The sequence below is a fragment of the Oncorhynchus keta genome, chromosome 24, assembly GCF_023373465.1.
Source record: "Oncorhynchus keta strain PuntledgeMale-10-30-2019 chromosome 24, Oket_V2, whole genome shotgun sequence".
NCBI classification, from domain to species: Eukaryota; Metazoa; Chordata; class Actinopteri; order Salmoniformes; family Salmonidae; genus Oncorhynchus; species Oncorhynchus keta.
This window is the reverse complement of record NC_068444.1, coordinates 37262335-37276143: the sequence shown is the minus strand read 5'-3', so window position 1 is coordinate 37276143 and position 13809 is coordinate 37262335. Positions and strand designations below refer to the sequence as shown.

General features: G+C 40.9%; 1 protein-coding gene across 1 annotated transcript; it reads left to right on the top strand.

Annotated features, from left to right (window-relative positions):
- Positions 1 to 8341: 8341 nt before the first annotated feature.
- Positions 8342 to 12240, top strand: LOC118357492 (protein phosphatase 1 regulatory subunit 3C-B-like). The gene is made up of 2 exons (XM_035734637.2): positions 8342 to 8690; positions 9545 to 12240. Exons 1-2 carry the CDS (start codon positions 8677 to 8679, stop codon positions 10491 to 10493), a joined length of 963 nt encoding a protein of 320 aa, XP_035590530.1. The 5' UTR covers positions 8342 to 8676; the 3' UTR covers positions 10494 to 12240.
- Positions 12241 to 13809: the final 1569 nt, after the last annotated feature.

Here is a 13809-nt window from a genome sequence, read left to right as displayed (position 1 = left end):
CAAAGGTTATAAAAGATGAGACCCAACTCTTGTTCTTTGGGCTCTTAACGCTGCACTTTGGAGTGGATTGTTAACTGCTCCAGATTTGCAAATCTGACAATAAAAAGTTGCTGTTTTGAAGAATCTGCAGAATCTCTTCCTTTTGATTAGAATTCCTTATGATTAAAACCTCCAGGTACTTAGTCAAACATGGATACTAAGTCATTCTTGCATATTATCATCCATTATAGGGGGAAAGGGGAGTTCCTGGAGAGACAGCAAGTTTCCAGTGTAACCTTCTTTAGTAGCATTGAACATGATAGCCTTGATGGCCTTACAACAAGAAAGCAAAATGATCAAAAACATTAAACAAGTACTTCCTTGCACAAGTACCCCCTTGACCAGCCAATAAGTAGTCAAGTGCCTCCCTGTTTTGCAGTGCTTTTACTTCTTCATTCAGAGCAACCAATGCTTCTCTAGTAGCATTTCCCATTTTTTTCAGAACCCTCAACCCGAACCCTCAATTCTATTTCAGTGTTCCCAAGTACTCTCATGGCTGGCACCACCAACTCCAACAGTACACATCCATCCCCAATGGATGTAAACTCCTTTTAGTAAAGGTAAACTCCTTTTAGTGTGATATACTTATTGTAGACAGAAATTGTATAATTGTATTTACTGGTGCTTGTAGTACAGAATCATGTACAACAAGAGGGCAGTTATTGCTACCATTAACCAACATAGTACAGCTACAAACATTTTCACACAAATGGTTACTTCCATTTCCTCTAATACACTAGGGGGCTACCAGGGATCCTACTTTATGGATGGGTGAGTCACTGTAATTGTTTGTCTAGGATTTACAAGGCTGACAGTAACATTGGGGGGGGGATTGGCCAATGACAGTATTGAAGACAGTTGAATAGTAAAGTTCACCCACAAGGGAATCCCTATATACAGGAGACCATTACCTACTCCCACAGGACCCAACCCACATACCCAACACAATGTCTTATATGAGATGCCATTTGTCACCATTCCAGCTGGAGAGAGGAACAGACTCTCTCCCTCATCTTGACCTTTTAATTCTCTTTTCTGTTGTCTGACTTCTCCTTCTGGACCACTACTCTGGGTCTGCGGTGGTCCCTTTGGCTCAGGACTTTCATCTTCACCTGAACGGTCACCCACAGGAGGGCAACTAACTGTTCCAATCAACACATTGGTGCAGATCCAAACAGGCAGGCCACACAGCCTAAAGGATGGGACTCCCGCCATCCTCCTCAGGGGCAGGAATTTGTCTGCAGTGCGACACGTGAATCCAGGTGTCCCTCTCAGTTACCTTTACCGCAGTCGGGGTGGTCAACAAAACCTGATATGATCCTCTCCAATGAGGATCCTTCCAGCTCTTCCTTCTGTAGCCTTTTGCCCCCAAAAAATCTCCAGGGCGCAGACAATGCTCAGTTCCTCCTGATTGGTTGGGCAGAGAAGCCTTCACCCGTGGGACGAGAGTCTTAAGAACGTTGTCAAGTGAGACACAGTATGCTACCATGTCTTCTTCCATTCCCTGCAACGTCAACCTGTTTTGAGGAAATGCCATGTGGGGGGGGCCTTAAAACAACAATAAACAAACACGCACAAAACCATGGGGGAAACAGGGGGTTAAATAAGGAACATATAATTATGGGAATGGAAACCAGGTGTGTACAATGAAGACAAAACAAATGGAAAATTAAAAGTGGATTGGTGGCGGCTAGAAAACTAGTGACGTCGACTGCTGAAAGCCGCCTGAACAAGGAGAGGGGCCAAATTCGGCAGAAGTCATGACACCTTGATATTTTCCATGTTTAGCAATGCACTGTGCAACTTTGTAGCTCCCCTCTGTTGCTTGATTTTTGGCTGCATGTTGATAAACACACTGATTTGCTATTGATACCGGGACATAGCCCTCTTGATTCCTTCAGACTTGTCCGCCCCATGCTTGAAGTTTTTGTCATGTCTTGTTTCAGAATAATACCGTACACTTCATGTCCGACAAACAACAATTTTACAACAGAGAGTGCAAACAGACTGGTCCTTCAGTAAAACGAATCAATACTCCTTTGTCCAAGAGGCAATAAATGAGTGAATATCTGCCTTATTTTTCTTTGCTGATTCCATTTTGCGCACTTAACTTTTTTTTGTTGTCTGCTGCTAGCCATGTAAAAACAAATCTCTCATCTTCAGTGCTGCCTTGGTTTTGAAGGGAGAGGTGGGTCGTCTTGTGCTGAACTAATAATATGAAACTCCTGCAAAATCGTGAAAGCCCATTGGCTAATCAGGATTGACATACCTTGGGAACTAAAACGTTGTGGTGAATACCAATGCAATTTCGAAACCAATGCATGCAATTTTAATTATTAACTCCAGTTTATAACAAAAAATAAACTGGCAACCATCCAGTCAAGGCATAGCATGCTACGCAAAGTGGCTTGCAAAGTCACAGAACATCCTAACACAATAATCAGGTTACAACAGCTAGTAGCTATTAGTCACGCATTTGCAGAGACACAGAGGACACAAAAATGTCCACTACAACTCCCCAAATACAGTTTTGCCAAGCTTGTAGCGTCACACCCAATAAGACTCGAGTCTGTAATCGCTGCCAAATGTACTTCAACAAAGTACTGAGTAAAAGGTCTGAATACTTATATAAATGTGCTATTTCTGTTTTTTTTTAATTAATGTGCAAAAATGTCTAAAAACTTGTTTTTGCTTTGTCGTTATGAGGTAACGTGTGTAGATTGATGAGGGGGGAAAAAACATTTTAGAATAAGACTGTAATGTAACAAAATGTGGAAAAGTGAAGAGGGTCTGAATATTTTTCGAATGCACTGCATATGCATTACATATTGGCTTATAGATTTTTTTTTTTTAAATGATTATTCGTGCCGATGTAAGAGTGGTGTTGGGAGTACTCAGTAGGGTCTTCATGGGGCACAGTTTTTTCTATTGTTGCCAATGTCATGGGCGGAGTAAAAGGCCAGCAACACTCTGTATTATTCTGTGCCCCGTGAAATGACACCCTATATAGATTCTACATACCCTACTGAGTTCTCCCAATCCCACTTTTACATTTGCACATGGAGTTGTTTTTATAAAAATCAATATGTAATTTATAGGTCTACAGTCTTTTGCATTGGGACCACTGGAATGGGTGGACTAAAAAGTGCTGCTGGATATGTAGAACTCAGTCCCCCAAGAAATAACACCATACATACACAACTTCACCGCATCAAAGGGACGATGGACGGGGCCATGTACAGTCAAATCTTGGGTGAGAACCTCCTTCCCTCAGCCAGGGCATTGAAAATGGGTCATGGATGGGTATTCCAGCATGACAATGACCCAAAACACACGGCCAAGGCAACAATGGAGTGGCTCAAGAAGGAGCACATTAAGGTCCTGGAGTGGCCTTGCCAGTCTCCAGACCTTAATCCCATAGAAAGTCTGTGGAGGGAGCTGAAGGTTCGAGTTGCCAAACGTCAGCCTCAAAACCTTAATGACTTGGAGAAGATCTGCAATGAGGAGTGGGACAAAATCCCTCCTGAGATGTGTGCAAACCTGGTGGCCAACTACAAGAAATGTCTGACCTCTGGGATTGCCAACAAGGGTTTTGCCACCAAGTACTAAGTCATGTTTTGCAGAGGGGTCAAATACTTATTTCCCTCATTAAAATGCAAATCAATTTATAACATTTTTGACATGCGTTTTCTGGATTTTTTTGTTGTTATTCTGTCTCTCACTGTTCAAATAAACCTACCATTAAAATTATAGACGGATAATTTACATTTTTACATTTACATTTAAGTCATTTAGCAGACGCTCTTATCCAGAGCGACTTACAAATTGGTGCATTCACCTTATGACATCCAGTAGAACAGTCACTTTACAATAGTGCATCTAAATCTTAAAGGGGGGATTACTTATCCTATCCTAGGTATTCCTTAAAGAGGTGGGGTTTCAGGTGTCTCTGGAAGGTGGTGATTGACTCCGCTGTCCTGGCGTCGTGAGGGAGTTTGTTCCACCATTGGGGGGCCAGAGCAGCGAACAGTTTTGACTGGGCTGAGCGGGAACTGTACTTCCTCAGTTCCTCAGTTCCCGCTTTTCTTTGTTAGTGGGCAAACGTACAAAATCAGCAGGGAATCAAATACTATTTTCCCTCACTGTAGGTTCAACAGACCCTACTGAGTAATCCCAATCCCATGTTTACATCTGCACAAATAATAGTTTTTTTTATTTTATATAAACCAATATTTAATTCATGTGCAGTGTATTGCATTGCAGTGCATAGAGTGGGCAGAGTAAGGAGTCACCAGCACACTGTATTACACCCGTTGCCCAGCACAATAGAGAAATGTACGTTTTACACTTTATTGAGTAATTCCAATTACACATATTGTATTTTATTAGAACTGTATTTCTTTACCCTACACAATAGCTTTCAACATTCCAGTATTGGTGTAAACTTTCGAAAGAAATGCTGGTATAAATAATGCAATATTAAAAAGTATGTCATATCATCCTTTTTTTTAAGGCAGTTGCAATGCTGTGGAAAAACAATTCTACAGAACGAGAGTTTAAAAATAATCGGTGTTTCCAAATTCTATCATGTCTTTGTAGGGGGACTCTTAATTGGAGAATAAAATAAATCAGCGATCGTGCTGCTAGCATAATGCTGCCAGGAGAACGGTTATTTTAAAAAACGAGCTATTTTCACCCATCACGTGATGAGATGCTTAAAATCCAGTCGTGCTGCTGTGCCTAGCATCGCCTCTGGTTGTGACTCCTTTTTGTAATGAAACCACTTCTGAAGCATTATGCACTGACTGGAAATCGATTTCTCTATGAAATAAAGGTCACACTTACTTAAAAATATATAATTTCATTATTATGAGGAAGAATATGATCATCTAATTGTCTCTCCACTGCAGTCTTCTCTTCTTAATTTGCCAGTGGATAGTGCTTATTGTCACATTTTTACAGCAGCAGACCTATATGCCTGTTATATTCATACCACCTATACAACCATACAGAAAATGCTCAAAAATGGTTTATACTTCAGAAGGAAAATAATATGGGAAAGAATTTGATGCAATATTATTATCAAGTTATTATCCCATACTATCTAATTAATATAATATATGTCTATGCTAGTTTCATGGTATGCTGGGCCGGCTCTTGCCATATATCTCACCTCTTGTATCTGTCCAATGGCTTACCACCAGTTTTCACAATTCACATTTTTTAAAAGTGAGTTTGACCTTGAATTTTCTGTGTAAATCTGGTGTATTGGCTCCCCTTCAACTGGTCTGGACAACTGAGCAGTGTCCCGATTTATCACAGATCAGATAGCCAGTTGTGCCATCCCAAAACCTGCACATTAAATTAATCATGTGTTCTCTATGATAAATATTTAAGAAGGATAATTCAACCCTTCAACCAAAGAGCCATATACTGTATGTGCTTTTTTCATTTTCTGATTACTATTTTGTATCTTGTTGTAAATTCACTGAGATATAAATGTATTGTACTGTTGTCTATTTATAGTCTGTATATAATATCAAGACTCTGGACTGTTCATATTGACTATACAACTAGAAATATACCATATCACCAACATTTTCCAAAATGGAAATATATACAGTACCAGTCAAAAGTTAGGACACACCTACTCATTACAGGGTTTTTCTTTATTTTTTACTATTTTCTACATTGTAGAATAACAGTGAAGACATCAAAACTATGAAATGTCATATGGAATCATGTAGTGAACAAAAATACCAAGATTGTGTAAAGCTGTCATCGAGGCATAAAGGGTGGATACTTTGAAGAATCTCAAATTTATTTGGATTTTTTTGATCAGTTGTTTGGTTACTACATGATTCCATATGTATTACAATGTAGAAGATAATTTTAAAAAATCTAGTAAAACCCTGGAATGAGTAGGTGTGTCCAAACTTTTGACTGGTACTGTAGTTCTTCGGTTGAAGGGTTCCATTTTCAACACAAAAAAACGAATGAAATTGAGGATATGAAGTTACTTCAATTGCCAATGACTTATGTAACTACAGTCTGGTGAGGACAAGGCAAACACATCTGAACTTGGTGTGCTAAAAATAATTCTCAGTAGCTGCCAGTCCCCTGTTTCTGGCCCTCTATTCATATCAGCACCCCCTATAGGCTGTTGGGAGAGTACTTAAATGTGGGAAGACTCCATGTTCTATGTCATTTAGTGTGAATCATCTGTTTATTGGTTGATACGGTATATGAACCAAATAAACCACATTCAAAAAGATACCCACAAATAGCTCAGTAGACTATACTTATCAAAAGTTGTGGTACATTTCTACAAAGGACCAATCACCTAGTTTGTTGGCTCTATACAGAATGGATTATATCATGATATTTTTTAAAGGGACGAGTATGCATTTTGGCTGCATTTCAAAAACAGGTCCCTACTCCCTAAGAATCATTTTGGTCATTTTCCACTGGATGTCTCTAAGTCTGAAACAATTTATTTTTTCTACTCAGTTGGGTTGTTAGGCAGACTGCCAGATTAAACACTGTAGAGTGAATCCTTCAGGTAGGCCTACCATCTGACCTAACCAATCCAGAATTCATAACAATTCATTGTTGTGATATGGGTACTCTACCACTTGCAGGGATATCAGCCAGGAAAACATTTTGACCTAAATAAAGTTTTAACTACGTATCTTGGTCAATCATTCAAACCACATCCAAATGCTAGAGGAAATATCCAACACAAGAATAGAAAATATTTGGTTACAAATACAAATAACCGCTTAATAGCATAACTATAACAGAAGTGTGCAGTGTTTTCTTGGGCCAGTGCCTCAAGTATAAGTAACTATAAAGATTTGGATCTGAAGGCATTCCCACACAGTATTGTTCGTTTTGCCTCAGGAAACTTATTAATAATGCTGACTCATTTGAAATTCCACCGAGGAGTATGTATGGTGGAAGAAAAAGCAGGTGAAGTGTGCACTTTTAAAGGATATTGAATCATGTGAAACTAAGCCTCAATGGGTCCTGATATCAAGTAAGCAACAGGCACACTATCATGACTATTTTAGGCTGCTGCTGCAATTTCAACCTTACTTAGATACTGTATTTAAAGAGTCATTTACACTATCTCGGTGTGTCACTAGTATGTTTTTCAGTTGCTCCGGAAGTTACTGTATAACAGTGAGCTTGCATTTCGCAGATATGCAGACCGTCATTAAACTTAACTTCCTGTTATGCAAAAACCAACGAATGTGTAAGAACTCCTGACCGCGACCGCTCGGGAAGCGCACACAGTACTTGGCTTCAAGCCAAATGGTTGCTATGAGGAAATAGGTTGCAATCAGAAACGTTTTTAGACAGACTACTGTGTAAGAAACTTTTTTGCCTTTACCAAGTTTTCATAAACCATATCTAGATTGGATTGTTTTAGTCATTTGCTTTTACATTCGGGGATATTACACATCATATTGTGAAAGTAGATCATCACTTTACACAGTTATAACTCAAGTCAGTTATGGAACGGGAATTCTTTCAAAGTTCCTACTGCAATGATGTAAGGGTCATGTATAGCACCTTATCTCCCAATAGAGACAAGAGTAGAATCTCAGTCACGTCTGAGTAATAAGGCTTCTGATGCTGGACATTTCACTTGACACCCTCTCTCTCACACTACCCTCTCCATGGCGCCTCTTCTGTCTACCACGTCCATGATAGCGGTGAGAACACTCCTCCAGCCCTTCACAAGCTAAAAAGAGCTACGATAATCTGCACTGCTCTAAAGCCAGCAGAGACAAATATAAACAGTTTCCCTAGGACGCTTCAGGGCAAAAGTTGTCCTCGCTAGCATGGCACCTAGCAGATGTTCGTACCCCTATGATGAACTGATACTCTGCTCAGACAAGTTCAACTCGATGTGCTGTGTCAGGGTGGAGGTATTTCAAAGCCTACAGTTGCCTGAGATCTCAAAGAAATATCTCCCAACCCAGGCTCCCACTTTTGCATAGTTATATTTAGATTATGATCCCCGAATTTTCCGATCCAACTAGAGTTAGTTAGACCTGGAATTTCACAAATAGGCTAATGGTGTGTACAAAATGCCTCAGGTCTGTCTTCAAACTATGAGATATGGTATTATAGATGTATATAACGTATAGACTACAAACTATTATTATTGTTATTGACATGCACATATTTAGTTGCTAAACATAAAAACAACCAGTAGAGGTCTATTATGACTCAAAATCTAAATCTTCTAATCCACTCCCCATCCTGCAACGTAACCCGAACCGACTAGACATTTCAGCACGTCTGGTAGGACGGTAGACACGCAACGCTGAGCTGGTCGCTGATTGCTCGAGCGCTCGGCGTTTGGCTTTACCATTGGCTATCATCCGGGGTTAATTTGAAGCAGTATGCGAATCGTCTGGATGTACAGATGGAGACCGGAGAGCGCCTAAGCCATTGTCAGTACAGCTGGACTGCAGAGGTGAAGTGGGCGTGCCACGCAGCATTCAGGATCCTCAACCTTCATTGGAATGGCAAAATAAACAATAACACAATTCTGTTCTTATGAAGTTAGTCCGTTTATTCATCAGCAACATTTAAGGGTTTTGGCTGTTTCAACGCATTCCAATGAATTGCACAAGGTAAGCTCACAGTGCGTCAAATGTGAAGCGCTTCGATGGAACTACTGTCATTGGATGGGGCATGAATTTTGAACTGCGCAATTAATAAAAACGAAAAGTTTATTAAATATAATAGTTTTTCAATCCCAGGTGAGATTACATCTGTCGATGAAATATCATAAATTGAATCACTGACCAGTTTTCTTATGCCTGTGATACTTTTTATTACATTTTCATTGACTGGCCAGTATTGTTGCATAGAGCTAGATAAAAGGTCACCTATTTATACTCAAGCCTACTGCCCCCATGATCTACATGAAAACGAATAACCTATAGTCTATGTGGCACAGCTATTATCGTGTGAGCAAGGACTTGAAATTTGGATAGCTGTTTATCTTCTGGACCTTTGTAAGCTATTGCTGAATATTTTCTGGATAATAATTAGGCCTATTTGAACTGTAAAAGTATGCAATATAGCTCCCTACATACGATTATTATAGCCTGCTATAAACTATTTTGAGCATTATTATCAGTGTAGATTTTCAAACTGTTCCAGGAAAAAGGGAATACTTTTACACATCTGTGTTGGATTAATTTAGATGACAGGTCTCTTTCAATTACTGAACTACATCAATCCCCCCAAAATAATGACAGCATTTCTGCATACAATATTACTACGGAAGTGTGGTTTGAGTATGCCTAAAATACTGTTACCTCTGACACAGCATAGCCTGTGTACAGACTTCTGACATGAGTTCTATTACTTTCTTTGACCACATCCTGTATGGGCTTGACTATGTTCAGTTTCAACTGAACATATAACAGTTTCACCTAGAACCCTGTTGTCCTCTTGGTGCGGTCTTCTTTTTCAACAGGGTCCTACACATGTTGGACACCAGGCCGATGCCAGGTCCCATCATGCCAGTAGATGTAGCCATGAGGATCTGCCTGGCAAGCTCTCCACCCCTCCGCAGCTTCTTCAGCACGTACGAGGACTGCCGATCGCGAAACCTGGCCAACTGCTACAAACCACTGAGGCCGTGCATCAGCTCCAAGCAGGAGGCAGAGGCCTCCAGCCTGGGATGGAAGAGTCCCAAGGCCAGCGGGAAGAAGCGGGTGGTCTTTGCCGATTCAAAAGGCATGTCCTTAACGGCCATCCACGTCTTCAAGGAGTTTGAGGAGGACCCACTGTCTGACCTGCAATTTGACCTGTCGGACCTGGCCAATGCCACCACCGGCCTGAAGGTCTCCATAGAGAAAAGTTTTACTCTGGACTTCCCTCAGCCTGCTGCAGATTATCTTGACTTCAGGAACCGGCTTAAGAAGAACCAAGTGTGTCTGGAGAACTGCACGCTCCAGGAACGGTCACTCACTGGCACTGTGAAAGTGAGGAATGTAAGCTTTGAGAAACTGGTTTCCATACGGATAACGTTTGACTCATGGGAAACACACACGGACGTTGCATGTACGTACCTGAACAATGTGTACGGTTGTTTGGACACGGACACCTTCGCTTTCACCGTCGACCTGCCAAGTTCTGTGCCCTCACAGGAGCGTGTAGAGTTCTGCATATGCTTCACTACCCAGGATCAGACGTACTGGGACAACAACGATGAGAAGAACTACAAGTTGCTCCACAACGACACAGACGCTGACCAGACCAGCAATCCCATCATCCAGACCACCGCACCAGTTGAGTTCCAGAGAGACGGCAAGACGCCGGAGATGGAGTTTGACCAGTTCGGGAGCCCGAGAACGTCCAGTGGATTCTTCCCTGAATGGCAGAGCCGGGGACGCATAGAGACCACAGCCCCATACTGGTGAAGCAACAACAGGGCCTTTATGAGAAATCCACAAGATGCTCTCATAACATCAATTCCATTTGAGCGATAGCAGAACATTTAACTGTGTGTTCATATGAGAGTGCCGGCTGACCCCCCTCAACAATGAAGATATAACCACAATCTGAACCGTTAAGATGACTCGCGCGTCAACAGTTGTGGTCATTGTGGGGCCCTAAGAATGGACATCTTTGTTTTTATCACTGCAGTGGAAAGGTTCAGAATGTGCTGTCTCTTCATGTTTTGTGGGTATATGTGAAGAAACAGAAATCTATAAACAACCATTTGATCCTGTTGTTGTCATCCAGTTAACCACCTAATCATTGTGTACCTGTACACAACATAAAGCATTGTGGTAATATGCCATCATAGCCACACAAATATTATGATTTAAATAGCCTAGAATGAATTACAAATTGCAAAGGGCATTAAAGGCTCAGATTTAATAGTGTACTCAATTTATGCAGTGAACTAAAGCATTTTATAGATTTGGAAATGTGTTACATTATGATTTGTCGTAACATAGATGCCTTCCTCTGTGATCTTACTTTGATTGTCCGATAAGCAGTTTGTAATACAATGGCGTTACTTCACCACCTGTATACACAGTGAGTAAAGCTGTTTGTAATACAATGGCGTTACTTCACCACCTGTATACACAGTGAGTAAAGCTGTTTGTAATACAATGGCGTTACTTCACCACCTGTATACACAGTGAGTAAAGCTGTTTTCAAAAACAGAAAGACCACTCCAAATTTGGGAGCCTGCACTTTAATTCATATTTTTAGCATTTAGGTTTAGCATTTTGTACATGGAGTGCTGTTTTGGTGAGTTTACAGTATATCAACATAATTAGCTTTACTTGCCCTGTAATAGCTGGAACTATTCCTTGGTGTTAGATGTACGGCAAGCCACCAGAATATCAGTACAATGTAAGTAAGTCACCCGAATGTTGCCAGACATTGTTGCCAGAGCACACGACTTTGCACTGACCGAAATATGGTATGCCTTTAACATGTGAAAGAATAAGAAGTTGAAAGTGGAATCATTTGGTACAACATAAAGTACTTCATATTGAAGTTGTCTAAAATGCCATGGTACCATTTGATTGAAGACTTTCAGGTGAAAAAAATGAAAAGCAATACAGGTAAATATGCATGACGATACCCCAGCATATTATCAATTAGGTGTAGGCCTAAAATGGAGCACCTCCCTTTTTTCACTTAGCATTTTTCCTACCTCCATGGTATTTGTGAAAATCCTTCACATGCAAACACATTCAATGTGCTCTTCCTAACCTGCTCTTCAAAATGTTTGCTGCTACTGTACGAATGTGCTGTTCTATCTTCAATGTGTTTCGTGGACCCATGCTATGTGAATTGTCTCCTATGGGTAAAAAAAAGGGGGAAGAGAGTGAGGGGCAGTGGGGATGTTATTTAAGGAATGTATGAGTAAGTAAGGGAAGTGCTTAAAAGGGAAATGAATGGAAAATAGGTCCGTGTTCGAGGGCTATGCTTGGGACTGAGGCTTCAGTGTTTACCAGACAGTGGTGAACACGGTTAGCTACTTTGTTTCTAAAATGGAAATATGGCCAAATGTAAACACAAGCCGCGCTGTCTAACCACCAGCATGTTTTTTTCTACTGCAAGGAAAGGTCTCTGTGTGTGAGAAATGGTTTACTGTTTTCTGTGTTCCCTTTAGAAATAAAAACAAATCTAATGTTTATAGGGTGAATGGCTCCTGACTTTTCAATCTGGATTTGATGTATGAGATGATTATGTTGTCTAAGCAGTATTATCCAGCTGGGATCACTGTATGTGCAAAATACCATTGTCTAAAGCTCAAGTACAACATTCTTGATGACATTTTGTGACTAAACAGGGTGCACAAATTATAAAAGTGGTGTGACTCTTATTACAAAAGTATATTTATACAGGGGTGACCCGTTCAAACAATCAAGCAATTGAGAGCAGACACAAACAGTCATTTGGTCATCTATGAACATTTGAACATCTTGGCCATGTTCTGTTATAATCTCCTCCCGGCACATCCAGAACCAGGCCAACCCCTCATAGCCTGGTTCCACTCTAGGTTTATTCCTATGTTCCAGCCTTTCTAGGGAGTTTTTCTTAGCCACCGTGCTTCTACACCTTTATTGCTTGCTGTTTGGGGGTTTTAGGCTGGGTTTCTGTACAGCACTTTGTGGCATCAGCTGATGTAAGAAGGCCTTTATAAATACATTTGATTGATTTATTGATTGATTGACAGTAGGTCAGCGTCTGGTCCATTGTTGGTCCATATGTTTCCAGTGTCGCATGTGACGCACGTCTCTCAGAAAGTGCAGAGAGCCTCACTTAAGAATGCTGAAGAGACAAATAGCCACACAGGCAATGTTAACAGACGGACGTAGAGCACTGGGCAGACAGAGAGCGTGTCTCATTGGCCAAGACTGATGAGCTGCCAGATGTATGAGCATAGACCAGACAGGTTGCTGCTATTATTAGAGACAGAGAGCAGAGCAGCCGATAACACAGACTGTGTGAGCATAATGATCGCTCTGCCTGCTTACCAGCACGTACCAGCCATTTGCTGCAAAAGCTGTTTAGAAATGCAGTTTTCGTCAGGATGTACTGACCCGGAAGAACTTGGCATGTTTGACTTTGCATTCAATCAGAGTGTAGAAGAGAGAGAATGACACAGAGACGAAGGGAAAGAAAACTTCTCCCGGACAGGTCGAGTGGGGAGACGTCTGTGTTTACTGTTTGAACGTAAGAGTTGAATTGAGCGAGTCAGTGACTATCAGGTTCAGATTGGTTAAAGCACGGAGAAAGATCCGATTTAAGTAACTAAGAAGCATCGTCTTGATAGCATTCAGTCCCCTAGCAGTCTGTACCTAGCTGAGGCATATCGCTTGTTTTTGGATTCGTCTTGTTCTGCTTCTGACTGCCTGTCTCATACAGGGACAGATGGTCAGCGATTGAGCGTCAACGCACTCGTCCCATGCATGAATCGATCAGCACGTGAGCAGCTGAACCAATATCACAAACCGAATAATACTATTTTCAGCTAGTTCAAATAAATTGTATCAATAGAGTACAAAAACATTGTTGGAATTGGCATAGCCTACCCTGCAAATAATGGGACCCTGAAATGATATAATCTCCTTGTTAATGACATAGGACACTTCAATAATATCATTTGTGAAAATGACGTTAATGCATACTATTTCTGGTAGAGGTCAGAGAGGTCAAATTAAATAATCCATCTCTATGACCTTGAACTTCATCTCAAGTCCATGG